General features: G+C 41.9%; 1 protein-coding gene across 3 annotated transcripts; it reads right to left on the bottom strand.

The window, feature by feature from the left end:
* On the bottom strand, nucleotides 1–24339 carry SLC35A1 (solute carrier family 35 member A1). 3 transcript variants are annotated; one of them, XM_070733185.1, is made up of 8 exons: nucleotides 24123–24339; nucleotides 19333–19510; nucleotides 14855–15014; nucleotides 12987–13139; nucleotides 10520–10586; nucleotides 5829–6005; nucleotides 2558–2692; nucleotides 1–897 (listed from the first exon to the last, which is right to left on the bottom strand). In XM_070733185.1, the coding sequence occupies exons 1-8, from the start codon at nucleotides 24136–24138 to the stop codon at nucleotides 767–769; spliced, it is 1017 nt and encodes a 338-aa protein (XP_070589286.1). In that variant the 5' UTR covers nucleotides 24139–24339; the 3' UTR covers nucleotides 1–766. The 3 variants fall into 3 exon arrangements, with proteins under 3 accessions (XP_070589286.1, XP_070589285.1, XP_070589287.1); XM_070733184.1 differs by having other exon boundaries at nucleotides 14855–15038; nucleotides 24123–24272; XM_070733186.1 differs by lacking the exon at nucleotides 24123–24339 and adding an exon at nucleotides 23758–23817 and having other exon boundaries at nucleotides 14855–15038.
* Between the last annotated feature and the right edge of the window lie 1191 nt (nucleotides 24340–25530).

Here is a 25530-nt window from a genome sequence, read left to right as displayed (position 1 = left end):
TACTGCACAAGAATGTATGTATATTTTAACCAGTTAATTCAACGCAGGAGTAAATGTATATACAGTGATCTATCCCCTTCCCTTTTACAATAGAAAAATTCTTCAAAGAAGTCACAGTATTTTTTTTTCTTCCTTGTGGTTTTTCAAAAAGTAATGATCCTGGCCTCAGGATATTAAAAAATAAATTACCATTTTCAGTTTTAAAGCTCCAGGAACAGCATTCTTCTATCTCACAACTGTCCGTCACTGTGTTTTTTCTATAGCAACGATGATTGTCATCATTAAAACAGTGTAGCACTTGGCTGGATCTTCATGTCAGGTATCCATGGAGAAAAGATGCTCTTCCAATATAATTGTATGTTGTTTTGCTCACATTTAAATTTGAATTCCCTGGAACCAAAAGCATTTCTGGCAACAAAGCCTACATGTAATGTTACAACATAGGAGTAAATTCCACAGCCATCTCCCTATTTATATGTAACTGTGCCTTCCATTCCTTCTATTCCACACAAGGCAACTTCAACAGCAAAAGACCGAAGTTTATAAGGAAAAAGTGAGATTCCACAGATTAGCGAAGAATCTTCCTATAGTGTAGATTTTCATCCAATGAATAACTGACTTCCTTTTCGGTCCCATCAGAAGTTTTCCATGAAGAATTGAAGGCTTTCTATCAAAAAGAAAACGCGGTGGGTGAGGGGTGAGGACAGGCATACAAACTCTCTCTTTTCTGTTGTGTTGCCTTTTCTATTCTTCATGAAGACAGACGTCACACACTAGTAAGATTCTCTTTGGACGTTTTTGTTTCTGCTGACTGGATTCTGGTTGTATCTTGTCGGGGCAATCCATACAGGTATATTGAAACACAGACAAGCAGTGCCCCCAGAGAGAAAGTTACAGCTGGAAGGGGAAAAAGAAAATGCAGAGTTTAAAGTATGCTGATCACAGCCTCGTCCCTGAAAATAAAATTAAAAAGTCTGGTTTGCAGCTTTAGATTATGAATTCCCCAAATGTTTCATTGGTTGTGTTTCGTTGCTGGAAAGTAGTTTTGATATCTTGCTCCAATTTACTTCCATTTTACAGCTGCTTTGGGAGGGCTGTTATATTAGCAAATACAGGGGTACCTCAGTACTTGACTGCTTCAAATCTCATCAAATTTGATAGTCAATGAAATGTTTTACATAAAAATATCCTGGTGTTTAATATTCAACACACTGAAAAAGGAAGTGGGGGGGAGGGGAGCTGCAGAGAGTGGACAGGAAGTCAACCATGATGGGAAGGTCCCGGAAAAAGGAAGCAAGGGACAGCCACAGAGGGTAGACAGGAAGTCAACCATACTGGCAAGGTTGCTGACAGGAAAAGGAAGTCCCTTCCGGCTGAAACAAAGGATCATGTAGTAAGTCACAGTTAGTTTACTACTCGCCCTTTTTAATATCCATTGCTCCTCCCAGAACCAATTAAAGATGAGTACCAAAGTACCACTATAAGTGACATCTTCATCTTAACTTTAAGTATGACTGAGACCTTGGGAAGATTGAAAAAATCTTCACATTTACCTTCACTTCATGACTACAAGACTAAGCGTCGGCTTGCTTATACAGGTAGTCATTGATTAATGATTGCCTCATTCAGTGTCCATGCAAAATTATGATGGTGCTGAAAGAAGTGTTGTATGGCCAATGACCACATTTAGGTTTGCAGCAACCATCAGTTATGTGATCACCATTGGAGTCAGTACATGTTGTTCTGTTCATTATTTTTCTCCTCCCTTGCAGAGTAGAGATTGGAGAGGAAGGGATTACAAGAGAGTATGCAAGCACACAGTAGGGACTGCACCGAATTGCTTCCACAACATTCTCATGCTGCTGGCACCAGTCCATTGCCTTCAATGTGTATTCCCCATTGTGTGCCTGCTAACTCTCTGGTAATCTCTTCCTCGCCAATGAATGTCAATCCAAATATTAATTCTCTTCTGGTTAATTATCCCAATGCCAGGGTGAGCATTCCAAAGGGTGGGGAAAAGAAATTATTATTATTATTATTATTATTATTAGTAGTAGTAGTAGTAGTAGTAGTAGTAGTAGTAGTAGTAGTAGTAGTATTTATTAGATTTGTATGCCGTCATAAGAAATGCAGTCATGGTCATCTAATTTCTCACTTAAGAGTCTGCTTCCCATAGCAATGGAGTTGCTGGTCCTAATTGTGATTGCTTTATAAGCAAAGACTATCTGTATGAGAAACAACTGTTATCATTTCGTAACAATCTTACAGAAAAATATTTTTCAGTGGAAGCAATGAAATATGATGAAAAATACCTTATAAGCACATAATGTTTGAACGTGAAAGGCATCACCCTGGACAAATAACTCAAGACAACATAATCTGGCCTTTTTCTTTGTGAAGCTTCATAAATAAATGGGGTTAGCAGAAGAATAAAGCAGGATGTTATGAACAATTTAGAGCAGTGGTAATGTATCACTGGTTGAACCCATCCCCATCCCATGATATTGTGGATCGTAAATGATTTAATGAAAACACAAAACAGTCCAAAGCAACTTACTGATTTGTAAACCGAAAAGAGCGACTGAGGCAACTGTAGAGAGCAGAATGGCTGCTGCTGCGGAAAAACCTTTCAAAATGTTGTCGGTATACTTAACAACCACCGAAGTATAGAGGCCCCCAACACTGGAAAGAACTAGGACAAAAAAGAGGTGTGGTTACGCACAATATATTCCGATGTGGTAAAAAGAACTATTCTTTTTTGTTTTACTGTTTAGCCTCCAAATACCACAGACCATAGAAAGGGATAATTGAAGGAAACAGAATTAAAAATAGAACTTATGTTAGCTTTGTGAGGTAGTCCAGACAAGAAGCACATCCAGAATTACTAGCTCTAGCTTTATATAAGATTATACTGTATTAGCAAAATCTTGCAAGTCCCCACACTTTACCTTTACAGTCCAAGACTTTTGGAAGGGCCTTTTCTAAGACCTATTTCTTATTTCTGACCTTTATTTGTTCTACGGGCTAAGCTGCCCCTTGTCTGATTTTATTTATTTATTTATTTATTTATTATTTAGATTTGTATGCCGCCCCTCTCCGCAGACTCGGGGCGGCTCACAACAAAGTGAAAACAATTTACAACAAATCTAAATTACTATTTAAAAATATTTTAAAAACCCCATTTTCTAAACAAACATACATACAGACATACCATTCATAAATTGTAAATGCCCGGGGGAGATGTCTCAGTTCCCCCATGCCTGACGATTGTTGCCTAGTCTGTAGCTCTGCCTTCTACCTCCCAAGAATATTCCCATACAAATAAATAAAAATTAAAACAATTAATTGTTTAATCATTTATGCTTGAATTTTGGTGAATATCAGAAGAGTTAAATACTGGACTTCGAGCTTTGCAAATGTGTAGTGCAGCCGTTTTTAATTTAATTTTCATTTTCTCCAAAACAGATTATTGAATTTTGGCATTCTTCCATCGTGTGGTTTTGAAATGTACCCTCCTTAGCATACTTGCTAACATGATGTCCCAAAGACCAAGTTTCAATTAGCCTTCAGTCTCTTACATTTCACATCGTTTTCCTCTAAATTTATTTTCACATTTCTCTCCCATTTTCTCACCACTTGGTATTTTGGCTGAGATAGATGGAAGTCCAAATCTAACAGGTGCCTGGTTACCAACCTCCACTCTATAATTTACAAGCTGTGTAAATGCAAATATCAGCTGCATGTATACCTCAGCAGCTGGCTTCTACAGTTTACAGGCTCTAGCGGAACTGGCATTCATTAGATTGATATTCTATAGATCAGCGGTTCTCAACCTTTTATTTATCCTGGAACTCTTTAAATATTATTTTGTGATTGAATTCCTGTCTGAGTTCAACTCATTTGATAGTTATTAGAAATCTACTAATATTACAATCTACGATTAAATTTCATTAACAAAAACAATAATTATAATCCATCTAAGTCATCACAATTCAAACGCCTGCTTGCTTGCAGGTACTACCTCTCATCTTATTCTCTCTCTCTTCTTTTTCTCTTCTCTCTCTTTCTTTTTTCCCCTTCCCTCCTCCCTTTCTCCCTTTCTACCCTTTCTTTTCCCATATTACTGTTGGATTATTAAATATTACAGCTATAAGATATTTAAATAAGAACTCTGAATATGAAATATTTATATATGGACAAATACCTGAAATGTATATACAATAATATATATAAGCTGCAATATAACAATACTGTTTATCCCACTCCCCTCCCACCTTTCTTTTCTGTAATTCCATCCACCTTCCCCCTGTTTTATTCCTTTTTGTATAAACTAATAAAGTATATTTAAAAATATATATATATATATATATATATTATTTTGTGGCCGCGGACAATGGCCAAAACTTAACTGAAGATTTAAATCATAACATTTCTTAAAGCCTTCATGGACCCCCTGTGACAACATTGTGCCCCCTCAGGGACCCACAGACTACAGGCTGAGAACAAATGCTATAGGCCAGATGGCACGCGGAGCCACAGCTGCTGGCACGCAAGTCGTTGCCCTAGATTAGCTCCAACGTGAATGTGTGTGCTGGCCAGCTGATTTATGGCTTGCACAGAGACACTGGGAGGGCGCTTTTGGCTTCCAGAGAGCCTCCGGGGGATTTGGGGAGGGCGTTTTTATGCTCCCTTTGGAGCTAGGAGAGGGAGAAACATGAGCCTACTGGGCCTACTAGAAGTTGAGAAACAGGCCGTTTCTGGCCTTTAGAGGGCCTCCAGGAGGCGGGGAAAGTTGTTTTAGCCCTCCCTGGGAATTGAATTATGGGTGTGGGCACTCACGCATATGTGATAGCGTTCACGCATGATCTTTGGACACCTCAAGAAAAAAAGTTTCACCATCACTGCTATAGGCAATTGGCTGCTGATCAGTTTCCGGTCACAATTCAAAGTGTTGGTCATGACCTTTAAAGCCCTACATGGCATTGGACCAGATTACCTCCGGAACCGCCTGCTACCGCACAAAACCCAGCGACCGATAAGGTCCCACAGAGTGGGTCTTCTCCAGGCCCCGTCGACTAAACAATGTCGTTTGGCGGGCCCCAGGGGAAGAGCCTTCTCTGTGGCGGCCCCGGCCCTCGAACCAACTCCCCCCGGAGATTAGAATTGCCCCCACCCTCCCTGTCTTTCGTAAACTACTCAAGACTCATTTATACCGCCAGGCATGGGGGAGTTGAGATATTCCTTCCCCCTAGGCCATTACAAGTTATGCATGGTATGTCTGTGTGTATGTTTGGTTTTATAATAAGGGTTTTTAGTTGTTTCATTATTGAATTGTCACATGCTGTTTTTATCATTGTTGTTAGCCGCCCCGAGTCTACAGAGAGGAGCGGCATACAAATCCAATAAATTATTTATTATTATTGTTGTTGTTGTTGTTGTTGTTGTTGTTGTTGTTATTATTATTATTATTATTATTATTATTATTATTATTATTATTATTATTATAAAAGAGGCTTCGGGCAAGTCTCATTAGGATTTTTGCAATGCTCTGTAATAAATGTGACCTGCTTCTACAGACCACTTTCACACATTTCTCAGTTTGACCTAATAGTACTGAGCAGAAAGGAATTATGTTGTTTTATTCGATTTAAATTTGTTTCTTAGTCAATTGGATTGAGCTCATCTTTTAGAGCGTATTAATAATTACTGCTTTTTCAATACATTCCCATATTTGAACACAGTACGTCTAACATTACTACAAACACATCACAAACTATAACAGGTTGTAACAATTAAGTTAAAAAGTTAAGGCTAAACCCAGTACATACAGATGACAAACCAGACATATGGCGTATAGCCATAAAAAAATCCTTTATCCAGTACTTGAGCTCCTTCGGCTGTGTAGACCCCAAGCAATGTCACTGCAATTCCAGAGAGATACATCTGTATGTTCCTCACCCATAAAGATGTATCAGAGCTTTTTAGTACTTTCTCAAAATACACCCCTGAAAGGAAAGTAGAAAAAGATCAGCAAGCTACCTTGGAAAAAAAGCTCGTCAATCAATCTATTTTAAAGATGAATAGATTATTAGGCTCTTATCGCTGAATGCTAAAGGCAGGTGTCCATAGCTTTTTCTGAAAGCATTAATTTTCTGACAGTCAAATTAAAGAGTCTAGCTGAATCATAACTTCCACAATGAACAGTATAGAAATATTTCTGGATCAATGGCATTTTAGTGAATAATGGCATCCACACCCCAAGATGGCAAACGGCAAGATAAAACTTCCTAGGCTTTGCATTTCTTCAAATTTTGCAAACAAATTGCACCGATTCGCGGGAAAATCAGTACAGGCAGTCCTTGCTTAACAACAATTCAAAATTACATGAATTTCCCAAAAGTTATGACCTGGCCTCAAAATTACGTCTGCTGCCTCCCGTCCCACAATCATGTGATCATATTTCAAGTTCTTGGCAACTGTTGTGGTTAGCTCTGGCCCAGCTCCTGCCCCAAAGACTGTGGATGTGAAAGAGACATCCACATGCTGCAGGCCTGTTTTGCTCCCGGTGGAATCTGCTGATGAAGGCTCCTCTGACCAAGAAGACATGAGTGAGAGGGAGGGGAGTGGGGCAGACAGCTCAGAAGGAGATCAATTATCTAGCTCCTCCTTGGAATCAGAACAAGAGTTAATGATACAGCCACGCATGCGGAGAGCGATGCATAGGCAACAACAACTGAGAGATTATTATCAAAGAAAATGAGGCCACCTGTGGTTGGGTGGGGCTGTGGTAATTAGTGAGGCTGCTATAAATAGCAGCCTGTGGGTTTGGCCATTGTGGAGGATTATCTGATTGTTGTGTTTCGTGACTGCTTTACTGACTTTGACCTTTTGTGTGCTGATTTTCCCCCGCTTTGAAACTAAACCAGAGCAAAGCGTGTTTCACTTTGTGGAAGAAGAAGGACTGTGAATTGCCTCACAGCTGCAAGCTAAGTATCTCAGAACTGATAAGGGGCTTGTACAAATTACCAGTTTGTTTGGAGACGAGTGCTCTTCGCTATATAAAAAGAGTTTGTATATTTGAATTTTATTTTTTAGTTTACAGTGGTACCTCGAGATACGAGTTTAATTCGTTCCGGACCTGGGCTCTTAAGTCGAGCAGCTCTTATCTCGAACGACTTTTCCCCATAGGAATTAATGTAAATAATTTTAATTGGTTCCAGCCCTCAAAAAACTCACAAAGTTAGTCTAAATTATGCAGAAAGACATGTTTTTAATGAAGAAATGTACATGTACATATAAATGAATAATGAAGTTTCTTTCACTTAACTTGTAAACTTTCTTAAACTTTTAAATTTACATATGTTCAACTTCTCTGCCACCCAATCCTGTAGGACAGAGGTCCCCAACCCTTTTTGCACCAGGGACCGGCTTTAAGCGATCAAGAGAGGAATGGGTGAATGAATGGACGGAGGGTGGGAAGGAAGGAAGGAAAGAGGGAAGGGACAGGAACAGAGGAAGGAAGCAAGGAAACTTATGAAAGGGGAGAGTAAGAGAGGAATGAGTGAAGGGAGGGAGGGAGGGAAGAAGGTGGGAAGGAGAAAGAAAAGAAGAAATAGAGGAAGGGAAGGTAAAAGAGAGAAAGAAAAAGAGCAAGAAAGAAAGCAAGAAAGCAAGAAAGAAAGAAAGAAAGAAAGGGGGAAGGGACAGGAACAGAGGAAGGAAGCAAGGAAACTTATGAAAGGGGAGAGTAAGAGAGGAATGAGTGAAGGGAGGGAGGGAGGGAAGAAGGTGGGAAGGAGAAAGAAAAGAAGAAATAGAGGAAGGGAAGGTAAAAGAGAGAAAGAAAAAGAGCAAGAAAGAAAGCTGCAAGCACCCCCCCGAGCCCCCCAGGCCGGCTGCAACCTTTTAAAACACGCGCGCCGCTTCGCAGCTGTCTCCTGAAGCCGAACGCGGAAGTTATCGTTTGGCTTCAGGAGACAGCTCCTTGGCGCTTGTATCTCGAACTTGGGCTTGTAAGTAGAACAAAAATATCTCTCCCCTCCCAGCTCTTATCTCGAGTTGCTCTTAAGTAGAGCAGCTCTTATGTCGGGGTTCCACTGTATTTGAATTTTTGGTATAAAGAACATTGTTTTGAATTTTCAAACGTATGTGTGTGTGAAATTGTATCTGTGCATTTTCGGGAGGATTCTACCAGAGAGCTCAACAGAACAGCAAATGGTTCATATTTATGAACATCTACAGCACCCTGTGGTCACATGACCACAATTTCCAACAAGCAAAGTCAATGGGAAAGCTGGCAGGAAGTCGCAACTCTGTCAAAACAAGCCTTTCCTTAGGTGGCTTGCAAACAAGCTGAGAGACAACTACAGAACTCAGGTGAGTTGGACGGGTGGCGCAAATCCAGGGGGGCATGCAGGTAGCCACTGCCATGTGACACGCGTGCAGTCAGACAGGAGCCCTGCCACATGCTACAAATGGAAATCACATAGGCGGTCACCACCATAGGAAGTGAATCTTTTAAAGTGTGTACAGTAGCCACTGCCATGCATGAGTACAACCGAACACATGACTGAGCACTGCCACCTAGTGGAGGTGGAAGCAGCTGGGGTCTGGGCACTGCAACAGGATGAGAGTGCAGTAGGGTGCGTGCAGGGGTGGGTTCCTCCCAGATTGGACCAGATCACCCGAACCATTAGCAACCCGCTGGTGATGTAACATTGGCATCACGGATCCAGTTCTGTCGATGATGGTCTGTGCATGTCGCCATCTTTTTTTGTGAATTTTTGGCCGATTTTCCTATGTTTGGATGGCTTCTCCTCGTTCTGGGCTTTGAAAAAAGCCCTCCCGCCGGCCCCCATGTTAATACTGACCTTTATTTCTTTGCCCGAAGCACAGTTGATCATTTCCTCAGCTGTGTTCCGGGTTGAATCCACCTTCTGAGCATGTGCGGAAGTGAAATTGCTCGAGGGGATGCACGTGAAACGTCGCAATGCGAACCGGTGGCGAAGGCAAGTGGGACCCACCCCTGGGTGCACGGATGGCTCCTTAGGGGAAAAAGCAGCTGGAGCGGGAGACCTTCTCTAACGCTTTCTCCATTGGCTTTGCATGTGGAAACTGGCAAGACTAAGTCATAAGTTGCAGACATGTGAAGTCCTTACTTAATGGTTCATGATCCTCACTCAACAATGGCAATGGGAAGTGCTAAGATTGTCATCGCTAAACAGTGCTATTATGTGACATTGCATATTCAGGGTGTCCAGGGGAAAAGCATTTTGAAATTCCCTGACATTTCCCTGTAACTTGTGATCTAGTTAAAGTGTGGTCGTAGATGATGCCATACCAAACGGCTAAGCCATGGAGAAATATCGGTAGCTAGGAAGCAAGTTGTTGCCACAGTTATGCTCATTTTTGCTTGACTCTGCTAGGCAGTGCGATCCATTGTTTTTTTTAAAACATGATTTTCCCCTGACTTTTAAACATTTTAATACAGTTTGATTTTTTCCCTGATTTATTCTGCTTTTTTCACAAATTCCCTGGTATTTCTTGAACCGCCGATTTCCCTGATAATTGCCTTTTTAAAATTTTAAATATATTTTTATTGATTTTGTAGATATGGTTGCATAAAACAAATATAAAACAGTGCACAGTGCGTGTGCCCATCACCCGACTGACAATAACCGTCACCAACACCACCAATTGCGGGGGTTCAAATATTTACTAGTTTATATATACAGTAGTCCCTCACCTATCGCTGGTGTTACGTTCCAGACCTAGCCGCGATAGGTGAAATCCGCGATGGGGAATTTATCGACTGATAGTACTTATTTAAGTATTTATATTGTAATTGTTTGGTAAGTTTTCATTGTTTTAAGTGTTTATAAACCCTTCCCACACAGTATTTATTTTAGATACAGTATTTAAATACAGTATTTACAATTTTAGATTTTCTTTTTTCTTTGAAAAACCTGCCGATCGAGTTCGGCAGGCTGTTTAAATCTGCCGATCGACTTCCTCAGAAACCCGCGATGAAGTGAAGCCGCAGTAGGTGAAGCGCGGTATAGCGAGGGACTACTGTATATATTTCCTTAGCTCTACTTTGCATTTGTTATTATTGAAAGAGTGATTGAAGTTTATTTTTCACATTTGCGTCACAGATTCTACTCAGCATATAACCTTTCACCTTATTCCATCATGCCATCAGCTTCTCCAGTTTATTTTCATCAAAGTTGTTTAATCTTATTTCCATGATTTCAAAATAAATGTGATCCACCATGTACCAGTACCAGTTCTGTAGTGTCCATTTTATAGACTCTTTCCAACCCAATACTACTACCTCCCTGATAATTGCCTGATTTCCCTGTTTTCCAGGTTTGCTGGACACCCTGATATTAAACCTTGTTGTTAAACAATGAAAATTCAAGCCCCAATGACTGTTAAGCAACAGATCTAATACAAGTAGGAAACAAGAGCCATCAGATAAGCTAATGCCATGCTTGACGTTCTGTGTTTTAGTTATTACCTGCAAATCCTGAACATAGAACAGCAATTGCTATCGCTCCAAATCCTAGCAGTGGATTCTGTTCCACCTAAAGATGTAATAAAGAAGAAAATCAATTTATTTCTCCTCTATTGGCAACAACTACTTCTCAAAACCTAGGGGACTCCGATTTTTTAAGCCAGAATAGGTTTGGCCAACCTTGTCCTGTTTGCCTAGATATAATTTCAAGAAAATATATAATCTCAAGAAAATAAAGTCAGGACCCAAACCTTCTGAACTAAAGAAGGAAATAGCCTCAATCACTGGACAACGGTACCTTATTTCTATTTTTGTAAGGTTTGCTGTTCTTTAGGTTCTTTGGCTATTGTCATTTGCATTACCGTTAAATAAGAACCATTTCATTTACCTATAATCTATCTTCAAATAACACAGGCTGTGTTTTTGATGGATTAACTGAATTCTGCTAAAGAAGTAATAGGGAACAAATTTGTAAAACTGATCCTGGATGAAAATATTGGCTATTTTGGATAGAGAGTGGAAGTGAAGATTCTTTTGGTAGATTTCATTCAAGCCCCATTATATTGAACAAGTCTAATTGCCAAGTAAGTATGCACAAGAATGGGGGGTTTTCCCCCCACCAGATCTCACTTTGTTTTTCTGTAACATGTAAAGTAGTTTATTATGATCCCAGACAGGAATTGGAAACGTTTGGATGCATTGGGATTAAGTTATTTCATCTGATTCTTAAACTAAATTTTGCCATTAGTTCATACTTATCTCAAATCAGAAAGAAGGAAACAATGATACCAAAAAGAGGGAGGTCAGAAAGGAATAATAATAATAATAATAATAATAATAATAATAATAATAATAATAATATTATTATTATTATTATTAATTAGATTTGTATGCCGCCCCTCTCCGAGGACTCGGAGCGGTTCACAATAAAACATCATATACAAATCCAATGTTAAAACAGTCTTTAAAAAACCCCTATTAAAAACAGTCATACAGCCCAAACACACCATCCATAAAATCAAAGGCAGCTAAAGATATATCAATTCCTCCATGCCTGGCGACATAAATGAGTTTTCAAAAGTTTGCAAAAGCCAAGGAGGGTGGGGGCAGTCCTAATCTCCGGGGGGGAGCTGATTCCAAAGGGCCGGGGCCGCCACAGAGAAGGCTCTTCCCCTGGGTCCTGCCAGATGGCATTGTTTTGTTGACAGGACCTGGAGAAGGCCAACTCTGTGGGACCTCATCGGTCGCTGGGATTCGTGCGGAAGCAGGTGGTCCCGGAGGTATTCTGGTCCGATGCCATGTAGGGCTTTAAAAAAAATGTTAGACAGTAACAAGAATTTCCTGACAGTTCTGAAATCACTCCTTCCTCATTTCAGCCCACATAAAAATTGTACCAGGGGATAGGTGGCCTTTATTGAGAAAAACAAGGTGTCCCAAAAAAACTTATCCATGTTTAAATATTAAACTATAATTTGATGCGTGTGCACTTCTGTTAAACATTCAATATTAAACATACCATATTTACCCCAAGTGAAAACCTAGGTGCGTCTTATATACCAAATGTAGCCCCACCCAGCCACCCCCACCTTTTGGCCTCTGCCTCCCAGAAATTTACCTTCTTGCAGCAACAGCTTGATTAGCCCAAGCAACTGATTATCGGCAGGCAGGCCCATGTGCTAAAATGAAAGTGAAACTGAAACTGCAAGGAGGCAAATTGCTGGGAGAGAAAGGCAGAGGCAGAATTTTATTTTCTTGTGCTAATCAGTTGCTGAAACTGGATGCAAGGAAGTAAGTCAATAACTATAAATATCTATAGGATGTTCAAATTATTAGACTTATTTTTGAAAGACTGCTTTATTGCTGTTCTAGACAATTTAACAAAATGAAGAAGCTTTTTAAAATAAATGCTTGATCTGAAGAGGCCCAGTGCTATTGCATCTTCTTTTAAATAGCAGAGATAATGTATACTTCAAGAAAGCCACATCAATTTAACAGCATATATACAAGTATAATCTGAAATATATCAGTGTCCTCTTTTAGTATGAAGATAAGGCAGCTGAGTGAAACCCTGGCTAAGTCATGTTTGTAGTAGATCTATGTAAATAATTGGAAGGAATTAGTGCGACTACATTTAAGAAAACTTTCTGGCATTAATATACTGCCATAATGTACATTTCTCCAATTCTTTGCTATTTCTATGGGTCAGGCAAACATGCACAGAAACACACAGGAATCTCTGTATATGATCTGTACTGTTTGTTGGGAGGCAAATTGCTGGAAAGCAGAGCCAGATTTTTCTCTCCCCCCCCCCCCTGTTTTCCTCCCCCAAAACTAAGGTGTATCTTATACTCTGGAAAATACAGTAGGTTTCTAGTTTATTGTTCCCTAAAAATCTGCTATTCTTTGTACAAGTCACCTTTTTTTCCCTATAAGTAAAATGAAATTTAAGGATCCCAGGCAGAAATCTTACCTGAACTTTAGTAGCCTGAGCTGGTTTCCACTGCACAAGCGTGACTCCACCACACAGCATAAACACTGAGAACCACTGCAATCGACTAAGGCTACGGTTCAGCATCAGGACAGTACATAAGGCCGTGCAGGGGATTTTCAGCTGGTATGTCACCTAAACCATTGGGATTGAGGCATGTTTTATTTCAGAGATGCATAATCCCATCTACAGGGCGCTGAAAAGCCTTCCAAAAATATTTTTTAATGTAGAGACAAGTAAGGAAAAAGTGATCATTATGTCATTCAAGTGATACAGAGATTAATATTAAGAGCATATGGTTTGAATGTAATTGTTTTGATTATTAGTAAGTGACCAATTACAGTAGTACCCCTAGATACGAGTATAATTCGTTCCAGAAGGGAGCTTGTATGTCGAGCAACTCGTATCTGGAACAAATGGCTTTAGACTTTGTTTTTCCCCTCAGAGATAACCAAAAGCAAGGATTCCTGCGCCACCTAGTGGACGCTCGGCTTGTATGCCGAATTTGAGCTCGGGTCTGGAACAGAAATTTCTCTCCCCTCGTGGCTCATATCTTGAAATACTCGCATGTGGAGCAGCTCGTATCTAGAGGTACTACTGTATATCCTGTTATTGTTGCATTGTCCGTTCTATGCAGTGTGATTTGCAGCTTTGTTATTTTTCATGAATGAAACTATTCAGACAACCCATTGAGTAACTAACTTCTCTCCCATCTACATCAAAAGACAACCATGCACAACAATTACAGAGGACGTAAAGCACTTCACTTATGGAAGATTTCTATTATCTTTCTTTCTTGACTTTTCCTTCAGAAGCATATAGCTAAAAGGGCAAACTATTTTTACTGGAAAATTGTTGAGTTATAATGCCACCCTTTCCCCAGCAGCACTGCTGTTTCATGTCCTTGTGTTCCAGATGTCCCTAGACCCGTTATGGCAAACCTGTGATGCCCTTTGATATGTCACGGGGAGCCATATTTGGAAGCCACATGAGGCTTTGCCCTATATCAGCTTCGGTGCATGTGAGCACATTAGCCCACTAATTTTCGCCCTTGGAGAAAGCCATTTCGCCCTATGGAGGCTTCAGGGAAGCTTCCCTGAAGCCCCGGAGTGCAAAAAACCACCCAACAGGCAAACCGGAAGTTCGGAAAAATAGACTTCCGGTTTCCCGTTGTGCTATTTTTCACACTCCAGAGGCTTTAGGGAAGCTTCCTGAAGCCCCGGAGTGTGAAAAACCACCCAATGGGCAAACCGGAAGTTTGGAAAAACAGACTTCCGGTTTCCCATTGTGCTGTTTTCCACATTCCAGAGCCTTCAGGGAAGCTTCCTGAAGCCCTGGAGTGTGAAAAATAGCACAACGGACAAACCAGAACTATCCCAGACTTCAGTGAGGCCTGTGCCTATGCATGGGGTATGAGGGGATTGTGCACAGGGGCAGCGCGCAGGGGAGTACGCATGCATGGGTTGAGGGAGGAAATAGGAGGAAATGGGTGTGGGCACACGCACACACACCCTTTTGGCACGCGAACCAAAAAAGGTTTGCCATCACTGCCCTAGGCACTGCAACCATTGACTTAAGAATGCCCACATCTCTGTCTGTAGAGATTTTCAATCACACACATCATGGTTTTCTCTTTTTTTTCCTTTCTTTGTTTTTGAAGTGAAATGTCCAAGAAGTGAAACTCAAGAAGCTTCTTGGATAAGAAGCGAAACATCTTCAAGGAATAACAAAGAAAATCCAGTTGCCTTTTTGGAAAAGCACCTTTGGGTCCCCCGACATGACATGTGTGTGAGCCTCTGTTTCTGACTGACATGGCAAAGGATACAACTTCCAAACATCACTCAAGTTACCTGATAAACGGCTGCGTCCAAATTGCTGAGAGCCAGGAAGGCCATATTATTCTGAACAGCGTACACAACTGAAGGAACACTTAATTTCAATAATTCTTTAGGACTCCCTAAAACATTTTCTTTCAAAGACATTGACAATTTACCCAGGCTTCCAGTCTCCCTGAGGAAAATAAAAAGGGAAATGCTTTAGGAGAAATAGGATTACCGCTTCTTCTTTTCCTCCCCCAAATACAGTGATACCTCGTCTTACAAACTTATTTGGTTGCGGGACAAGGTTTGTAAGGTGAAAAGTTTGTAAGACAAAACAATGTTTCCCATAGGAATCAATGGAAAAGCGATTAATGCGTGCAAGCCCATAGCTCACCCCTTTTGCCAGCCAAAGCGCCCGTTTTTGCGCTGCTGGGATTCCCCTGAGGCTCCCCTCCATGGGAAACCCCACCTCTGGACCTCCATGTTTTTGTGATGCTGCAGGGGAATCCCAACAGGGAAATCCCAGCAGCACAAAAATGGGTGCTTTGCTGGCAACGGAAGTCCGGAGGTGGGGTTTCCCAGCAAGGAGAGCCTCAGCGAAATTGCAGCATCACAAAAACATGGAAGTCCGCGAAATCCCACTTTTGGACTTCCATGTTTGTGATGCTGCGATTTCGCTGAGGCTCCCCTTGCTGGGAAACCCCACCTCCGGACTTCCGTTGCCAGCAAAGCACCCATTTTTGTGCTGCTGGGATTCCCCTGCAGCATCGCAAAAACACGGAGGTCTGGAGGTGGTGTTTCCCATGGAGGGGAGCCTCAGGGGAATCCCAGCAGCGCAAAAACGGGCACTTCGCTGGCAACAGAAGTCTGGAGGCGGGGCATCCCAGTGGCGGCGGCTTGGGTTTGTAAGGTGAAAATAGTTTGGAAGAAGAGTCAAAAAGATCTTAAACCCCGGGTTTGTATCTTGAAAAGTTTGTATGACGAGGGGTTTGTAAGACAAGGTATCACTGTAATGGTGTTAAGAATTATAAATGAACAGAGTAAAAGTGAATATAAACTGCAAAACAATACGAACAGAAAAATATAAAAACCGCACTCATAAGCCAGCTGTAAAAACAGCAGCTGGTCTATTCATGAAGAACAGCTGTCCGGAATCATGTGGGTGATCTTAATAATCTCTTAAAAATGTCTTGCTAGTCAGTGAAAGGCAGCAAGGCATCAGCTCACCATGGTGCTTTGAAGAAGTCAGGATTGCCACTTCTTATGGTAGGGTACATTGCCCATTGGAGAAGTCTATGCACAGAACCTTCCCTTGTGCCAGAGTTGTTTCCCAGCAGTTTCAGTGAAAACAATTCCATCTCAGATGAGCTTGACAGAATTCCACTTTGTTAACATGCATTTACTGTAACGCTCTCTACATGGGGCTACCTTTGAAAAGTGTTCGGAAACTTCAGATTGTGCAGAATGCAGCTGCGAGAGCAATCATGGGCTTCCCAAGGTATGCCCATGCTACACCAACACTCCACAGTCTGCATTGGTTGCTGATCAGTTTCCGGTCACCATTCAAAGTGTTGGTTATGACCTATAAAGCCCTTCATGGCATCGGACCAGAATATTTCAGGGACCGCCTTCTGCCACACGAATCCCAGCGACCGATTAGGTCCCACAGAGTTGGCCTTCTCCAGGTCCCATCAACTAAACAATGCCGTTTGGCGGGACCCAGGGAAAGAGCCTTCTCTGTGGCGGCCCCGACCCTCTGGAACCAGCTCCCCCCAGAGATTAGAACTGCCCCCACCCTCCTCGCCCTTCGTAAACTCCTTAAAACCCACCTTTGCCGTCAGGCATGGGGGAATTGAAACATCTCCCCCGGGCCTATACAGTTTATGTATGGTATGCTTGTGTGTATGTTTGTTTTTAATAATGGGGCTTTTAGTGTTTCTTTTAAATTATATATTGTTTATTATTGCTGTGAGCCGCCTCGAGTCTACGGAGGGGGCGGCATACAAATCTAATAAATAAATAAATAAATTTATTAACCAGATGATTCCTAAGAAAGTGCAAAAGGACAGGACACTTCTTAATCTATCCTGTCAGGTGACTTAGATTGGCCGAGAGAGCAATTCAAATTATCATCCATTATGGTGACAGCCATTTTTGCTGGTGTTCCATCTTGTATAGAGTTTGGTTCTCTGTGCAGAAAAGGGTGGGAAGAGAGCAGGAGGGAGATCACCCTCTCCCTTTTTCCACACAAAAGCAAAAACAAAATGTCCTAAAAGCAAGGTTTTATTTTTATTTATTTGTTACATTCATTAGATTTTATTACTTTACTAGCAGAATACCTGTGCTCCGCTACGAAACTATGTGATCGGGCTTGATAAATCGACACTCACGGCTTGAAAAGTAATGAATAGTTATCATCGGCCTCTCCTCTCCCCTTCCCTCCCTTAGCCTTTCCCCAGAGAAGACTCCATCCTATCCAGGGGTAGGTTCCGGATTCTGCTACTGCCGGTTTGCTCAGGGATGGGACATGCTGGCACGCGCATGTGCAGAACTAAAAAAAAAGCTTCTGAGAATGCACAGAAGCAAAAGACTAGATGGTGCCACCAAGAGAACTGACTCTGGGGCATGGCAGGCCTAGATTGCTGCCAGTTCCAGAGACCCAGGCCACCAAGTTATTAACGGTTCTATAGGACTGGTCCAAACCAGTAGGAACCCACCTCTGATCCTATCCCCTCATCTCCCTCAGCCTTGCCCCACAAAAGCCTCCCCTATCCTATCCCATTCTCTCCCTCAGCCTTGCCCCAAAGAAGCCTCCCCTATCCTATCCCCTTCTCTCCCTCAGCCTTGCCCCAAAGAAGCCTCCCCTATCCTATCCCCTTCTCTCCCTCAGTCTTGCCCCACAGAAGCCTCTCCTATGCTATCCCCTTCTCTCCCTCAGTCTTGCCCCACAAAAGCCTCCCCTATCCTATCCCCTTCTCTCCCTCAGTCTTGCCCCAAAGAAGCCTCCCCTATCCTATCCCATTCTCTCCCTCAGCCTTGCCCCAAAGAAGCCTCCCCTATCCTATCCCCTTCTCTCCCTCAGTCTTGCCCCACAAAAGCCTCCCCTATCCTATCCCATTCTCTCCCTCAGCCTTGCCCCAAAGAAGCCTCCCCTATCCTATCCCCTTCTCTCCCTCAGCCTTGCCCCAAAGAAGCCTCCCCTATCCTATCCCCTTCTCTCCCTCAGTCTTGCCCCACAGAAGCCTCTCCTGTGCTATCCCCTTCTCTCCCTCAGCCTTGCCCCACAGAAGCCTCTCCTATGCTATCCCCTTCTCTCCCTCAGTCTTGCCCCACAAAAGCCTCCCCTATCCTATCCCCTTCTCTCCCTCAGTCTTGCCCCACAGAAGCCTCTCCTATGCTATCCCCTTCTCTTTCTCAGCCTTGCCCCACAAAAGCCTCTCCTGTGCTATCCCCTTCTCTCCAGAGTTATTTTCAGGTTGGGAGGGGAAGGAGAATGTCTAAGTAATTAGCATCAGAGCATGTTAATAATATAAGAAATACTAATTATCTGATGGTCGTTTTGAAAAATCCTTTCATAGTGAGCACCTAGAAGCCAAGAGGAACATACGTGTCAAAGTTCAAGTTTGTAGGCTTTACAGTTCTAGAGATTTTGTGATCATGGCATGAGTGGTTTTCACACACACAGACACTCGAAGATAAGTAACTAAAGATGGTGAGCATGCATAAATGTTTTGATATTTAGAAAACTACTTATTGAAACTCTGATTTCAGAATAACTGAAACTTCTGAGAGATAATTAAGACAGTCAGAACATGTCTCTCTTGGTAACTATCGCCAAATGCCTAATTTTAGGAGAAGTAGGGACATGTGGCCAGTTGTGGAACCTATTCTCTCACCAGCCCCACATGGGTGCCATTTTTCCTTCCCACCCAGGATTCCTTACAGCGCCTAAATCAACTGAAAGAAAAGTAGTTTCAGAAAACAGACAATGGAGCAGCAACCATGCTCTTATGGCTGATGCCACTGAGTTCATTATACATCTTTTACACCAGCATTATCTAACTTAAACCTCTGCCAGCGCCCAGAGAAAAGAAACACTCCCTTCGCTCTGGGCAGCGACTGTCCTCCTCCTCTTCTTCCTCCTCCTCCTCCCACCCAAATTCTGAACTTTTATTTCTTTCCTAATGGGTTTGCATGCATTATCTGCTTTTACATTGATTCCTATGGGAAAAATTGCTTCTACTTACAAACTTTTCTACTTAAGAACCTGGTCACAGAATGAATTAAATTCTTAAGTAGAGGTACCACTATATAGAACAAAAACTCAATTCAGAATGTTTTTGTTTGCTTTGAAAATAATCTGTTTAAAGAAGCAAATCTAACATAGAATATATATGTATCATAACAGGAACTATGGGAGGGGTGGTGTTTTTTTTAAGGAATAAAATAAATCAGAAAAGAGCAAGTAAATTTATCATCTGACTATCCTCACCAGTCTTCATACTTACTTTGCTAAAATGCCCAAACTTAGGAATAATTTGATAACTTCTGTAATGCAAACGGCTGTGGATGAAAAGTAGAGAACTGCTCCGGTTGTTCTTGTATATCGCAATGCTACTGTATATGTTGCAGCCACTAAGGTCATCACCGTCAAGCAGTACAACTTAAAAAGTAGGCTGACATTTTCTGAAAAAGCAAAAGGATTCCTCTGTGAAATATAAGAATTAAAACCCCACCTCCAACAGTCATAAGTAAGTTCACATGAATCAACCTGATCTTAAATAGAGAGAGGGAGGGAGGGGGGAAAGAGAAGTGGAGAGGGAGGGGAGAGGGAGGAAAGGAAGGAAAGGAAGGAAGGAAGGGAAGGAAGGGAAGGAAGGAAAGGAAGGAGAGAAGGAAGGAAGGAAGGAAAGGAGGGAGGGAGGAAGGAAAGGAGGGAGGAAGGAAGGAAAGGAGGGAGGGAGGGGAGGGAGGGAGGAAAGGAGGGAGGGGGAGGGAGGAAGATATTTAATTAACTAATTTTAAATATCCCAGCAACAATGACAGTTGGCCATCTACAGAGGAATATCTGGAAGCCACTAGAGAAGTTTCAATTTCCTCTGCTGGCTGAGGAATTCTGGAAGTTGACGACTGCCAGGTTTCAAAAACACTGCATTAGAGGGTGGTACACAAATCTTCACAGGCATCATAAATAACAATTGTTCAGGTTGATTGATTGATTGATTTTGTCCAATACACGATGAGGGTTTTAGTGGGTATACACAGTAAAATACATGATGAAGGTTATAGAGGAGATACTCATAGTAAAATATATCTAAGAAATAATAGAAAAGAAGATATAGTAATAGAACATATCAATGAAAGAATAGAAGAAGAGATATAGGAATAGAAGAAAAGAAAGGAGATATAGGAGAGCAATAGGACAGGGGACGGAAGGCACTCTAGTGCACTTGTACTCGCCCCTTACTGACCTCTTAGGAATCTGGATAAGTCAACCGTGGATAATCCAAGGGTAAAGTGTTGGGGGTTTGGGGATGACACTATGGAGTCCAGTAATGAGTTCCACGCTTGATCAGGTCTGTTTCACAGTGGGCACTGAAATAACTTTTCCCTACATCTAAATCAACCACTGTTTTTTTCATGATCATTACCATAGCATTTCCCACTTAAACAACTTATTTGGGAGGGATACAATTCTGTGCCTCACTGTTACTTCTCTTCTATGCCAATCAACCTAAAACAAGAGGATGGGAGCCTTGTTCAAAGTGAGCTGTCCTGGAGCAAAAAACTTCAGATCTTCATATCTTTTGGGGGAGCAGGGTTCAGTTTAAGTACGGTAATTGTTGACTCCGGCAACTGTATGAACTACTCCTTGCAGGTTTTTTGGAAGTGGCTTGACCTTGTCTCCTTCCTAAATTGAGAAAGAGTGACTAGTCCAAGGTCATCTAGCTGTTGTGTGCAACAGGCTCTCCTCGTGTCTCTAGACATTAACCTCAGAATATTCACCGCAAAGCATCTCATAAAGATATATCTAGTGCTACCCAATGTTTCAGATAGGATAATCTGGAACTATAGTTCTTTGTACAGATTTTTAAAATAATTATATAAGGAATTAATAATTAAAAATCCTGGTACCATCCAGTTCCATGTAATGATTTAGAATTGGTACCATCAAGGAAGACTAGTAATGTTTGCCTTCGTCAGTGGTTCTCAACGTGGGGCAATTTGATTTTTAATGGGGGCAATTTAAGCCTTGTTTAAACCACGTTAATGGCCTTTTAGGCTTCTTCTGCATGTGTAGAGTTTACTTTTTGAATAGTAAGAATTATATGTCATAGGGGAGGGGGCATCAGGATCTTAGAGATGCTTGGGTGGGGCATGGCCAAAAAAATGTTGGGAACCACTGCCTTAGATTCTTTGCTTTACTTCTACAAAGGTTTTTTTTTGGGGGGGGGGGGGTTGTATTTCCACAACACTATACTATGTGTGTATGTGTGTGTGTATGTATATGTGTATGTGTGTGTGTGTGTGTGTGTGTGTGTGTATATATATATATATATATATATTTATATATATATATATATATATATATATATACAGTGATCCCCCGATCATTGCGAGGGTTCCGTTCCAGGACCCCTAGCAATGATCGGGTTTTCGCGAAGTAGCGCTGCGGAAGTAAAAACACCATCTGCGCATGTGCAGATGGTGTTTTTACTCCCGCAGCGCTAGCGAGGAGCCGAAGATTGGGGTTCCTGTTTTAAAACGTCGCCGCCGGCATGGGCGGCTTACCAGCACCCCCCCGGACCCCCAACCCGGGTTTGGGGGGCTGCTAGGAAGCCGCCCATGCCGGCGGCGACATTTTAAAACAGCCGCGCCGCTTTCCAATGAGTCCCGAAGACAAACGTCAAACTTCCGCGTTTGTCTTCGGGACTCATTGGAAAGCGGCGCCCCCGAACCCGGGTGGCCGGGCGAGCAGCGAGCGAACGGCGGGTGGCCGGGTGAAGGGCGGGCGAGCGGCGAAGGGCGGGCGAGCGGGTGCTGGGGAGGGCTTCTCGCCCTCCCGCCAGCAAGAGGGGGAGCGAACGGCGTGGGCAGGCTGCGGACAAGCCGTTCGCTCGGGCCGCTTCCCAGCTGAGTACTCAGCTGGAAAGCGGCCCGAGCGAACGGCGTGGGCGGGAGAAGGGCGCGCGAGCCGCGGGCGCACGGGCAGGCAGGCTGCAGACAAGCCGTTCGCTCGGGCCGCTTCCCAGCTGAGTACTCAGCTGGGAAGCGGCCGAGCGAAGCGGCAGCAGCGAGGAGTTTGCGTGGGCGGTGGGGAAACTCCTCGCTGATGCCCGCCAAGAGGGGGAAGACCTAGGGAAGCCGCCCAGCAGCTGATCTGCCCGGCGCCATCTACGCATGCGTGCCCATAGAAAAAAGGGCACGCATGCGCAGATGGTGTTTTGACTTCCGGGTTGAAAAATCGCAAATTAGCCTGTTCGCAATGGTCGGGGACGCAATAACCGGGGGATCACTGTATATATATGTCAAATGTTTTTGCTGAATTTGAAAATTAAGGGAGACTAGGATAGATCTATTTCGGCCTTATTTTGGCCTCATCAGCTAGCCATACCCTCACTATATTTACAGCAGCACGAAGCTTACAACTTCAGCCTGATGATGGTGAATGTGATTTCACTGAAACGTCGCATAGACATGCAAAATATTACACGGGGCAAAACCCGAACTCAGAACAATATACATATACTGTATATATATATAGTGTTCATTATACCATTATTTTAATACAGCTTTGCATTCCCAAATCCAGTCACTTAAACATTTATTCTTTCAAAGGAGTTCCACCTTGTGTAAATATTCCTTCAAGGTATTACAGGTTACATTTTGCAATCATATAATTTACGATCATCTTTTAAAGATAAGATCTATTTTGCTTCAACATGTGGCACGAGGCTACGTTCTGCAGCAGACATATCACTCAGTGCAACCAGGTGAACAGCGCTATTAAACATTTTTCTTCCTTTGAGTAGTGACAAGGAAACTTACTTTTCATATTACCTGGGGGGGGGGGTTGTTTATTGTTTCCAGGACAGAATGCAAAAGTGTTAAACATGGTGTCTACGTGGCACAGTGATTAAATAAAATTAAGAGAAAAACTGTTTAACTATTTAAAACACTAAATTCAGAAACCCAACAGTATAACCATATGATATTATGATTTACTTTGACTTCAAAATAGCATTGCATATTTCTAGCATACTACTTCATAAAACCAATTCAGTGTTGTTGTTTTTTAAATTGACCATATTAACAAGCTTGCCAAATTTCTAGTGAACTAAAAGTTGCCTGTATATATATTAAACCTACATATGAACATGCCAAAAACTGGACGAATCTGTAAAACGTGAATCACTTCCATAAGGAACTTTTATAAATACTGTACAGAGAACAGCTACATTTAAATTAGGGCTCTTCATGGCACAAATCTTTGAAAACAAGATATATGGTAGTTCTTCAAAATGAACTGAATTCAAAGAACAATTTATGTACTTTCTTCCCATGTTCAGATCACTGTGAAAATTGTCTTCATTTTTCTACAATTTCTAATATCAAATATAATTTGGCAATCAAAATATAATTTCATTCCATGGTTAGCTCATAATATGCTTCCAAACTAAGTTCCTATGTTATTGCATTATTTCAGCCTGATCAATTCATATAGAAACATAGAAAATTGACGGCAGAAAAAGACCTCCTGGTCCATCTAGTCTGCCCTTAAACTATTTCCTGTATTTTATCTTAGTATGGATATATGTTTATCCCAGGCATGTTTAAAATCAGTTATTGTGGATTTACCAACCACGTCTTCTGGAAGTTTGTTCCAAGCATCTACTACTCTTTCAGTGAAATAATAACACACAAACACACACATTAAAATCCAATACATCTGAAAAGCTTTGGTTGGGAAAACCTCTTCTAGTGCAACAGAACAGCTATCCACGGAAAGCAGAATGGGTGGCAACAAATGGATATCGGCTTGCGCCTTTATTTGAACTAGCCACCTTCTTCTTCTAATCAAACCCGGTTCCATGGGGGGGGGGGACTTTAGGATTCCGCCTTTTGCATAGGGAATCCCCCACCCGCACATGGGGATGCCCAAACATTAGCCCCTGTGAAGTGGATCGCGCTCTTTCCGCGCAAGTGATAAAGCGGAGTCGATCGGGAGCAGCTGGCTTCGCGATCCGAGCACCAGCGTGATCAGGCGTTGGGAGAATCCCAGGGTCGCTTCGCTTACCTTTCGGAGGCGCCATAATAGCCAAGTGAAGGAATCAATCGGCGAGGAATAAGCCCCCGCGAGTCGTTCAGTCCAATTTACCATAGAGAACTACTGAAAGCAAGCTAGAGGGTCCCGTTCCGGAACGCATCGTTTCGATCTTGCCGCCGGAAAGAGAAACAGACCGAAGCTTTCCGTGGAGCTCCTGAAAGGGAGTCAATTGTCTATTCCAGGAAGTGGGTTTGTATTGGTGATAGCAGAGCTGTCCCTTAAAGGGACAGGACGCCCGGAAATCCTCATTTTTAACAGTACAGTAAAACAGATTTCAGCTAGCTAGTCCGACTGAGCAACTATAAGACACGTGGACTTCAAACCATGTAATCTGCGGGTTCTCAGTCATCCATGTCATGGTTGTCCCAAAGGTGCATTTTTCAAAAGGCAACTGGACTTCGTTGTTTATCTTTGAAGACGTTTTTATTCTCATCCAAGAAGCTTCTTCAGTTCGCACTGAATGATGGAGATCGGGGTTTTTTTCAAGGAAAAACAATAAGGTCCAGTTATCTTTTGAAAGAAAAGCACCTTTGGGTCCATGTCTTAAGGTTGGCAAGTTTAAGAAACACTGAGCTAGTAGAGCAAGTGTAAGGTCTGATCTCTTCTTGTGTCTTTTTGTTTTGGGATGGACTGTCCAGTACCATATTTTGCAGCCAGAATTTCTTCCAATGAAAAGAAGCAACTTCTAAAATGGCATTATTTATTTGTTTGTTTGTTTGTTCGTTCATTCATTCGATTTTTAATTTGTTAAAGTGTAGCCAGAGGATTGCAGGAGACCATCTCCAGGGTCCTCTAAATCAAAATTATTAGCCAAATATTGAAGATATTTGCAAAAACGTAAAACATCACTTATTATTATATTAAAATATAGTTTTTCATGAAAAATATATTAATATCTAATGGGCCTACTGCTGTTAATTTAACATGGTTCATTAAAAATGCAATTTTAATTTTTAATATGGTAAATATCAATAAATCTAATTCGTGTAAACAAAAGCTCTTGTAGTGCCTTCTATAATTTTTTTAAAGTGGGAGGTGGTCCTGAGGGCAAAAAGTTTAAGAAACACTGAACTGGAGCATTTTTAGGCAGATGAGCTTTCCTGGAGTGTGAGTAATTCATCTTGGATTGTTTATACCTCAGGCATCGGTTTTTAAAAAAATTAAAATTAGTTTTTGGTTTTTGTTAAACTGTTGTAGTTTTTAACTCTTGCCTGCCCACTCCAATCACTCCTGGACTGCGTCCTAATGGTAAAGTCCTTGAAATTCAGGTCCTAGTAATTATGTTAACACATTCCTACTTTTCCAAGCAACGGTCTGTAAGTAGTGTGTCGCTGCTTTGTTCTGAGATTTTTCTTTTTTTCTCTTTTCCAGCCTGCTG

The sequence above is a fragment of the Erythrolamprus reginae genome, chromosome 1 (genome assembly GCF_031021105.1).
Source record: "Erythrolamprus reginae isolate rEryReg1 chromosome 1, rEryReg1.hap1, whole genome shotgun sequence".
In the NCBI taxonomy this organism is placed as follows: domain Eukaryota; kingdom Metazoa; phylum Chordata; class Lepidosauria; order Squamata; family Dipsadidae; genus Erythrolamprus; species Erythrolamprus reginae.
Note: the sequence above shows the minus strand (reverse complement) of the source record. Positions and strands in the feature narration are given on the sequence as shown.

Excerpts from the sequence above, each read along its gene's own strand:
- SLC35A1 (XM_070733184.1), bottom strand. Across the intron at positions 6,006-10,519 it reads TCTATGTTCAGGATTTGCAG|GGGTGTATTTTGAGAAAGTA; the intron begins GTAATAACTAAA and ends CTTTCCTTTCAG. Across the intron at positions 898-2,557 it reads TCTTTTCGGTTTACAAATCA|CTGTAACTTTCTCTCTGGGG; the intron begins GTAAGTTGCTTT and ends TTCCCCTTCCAG.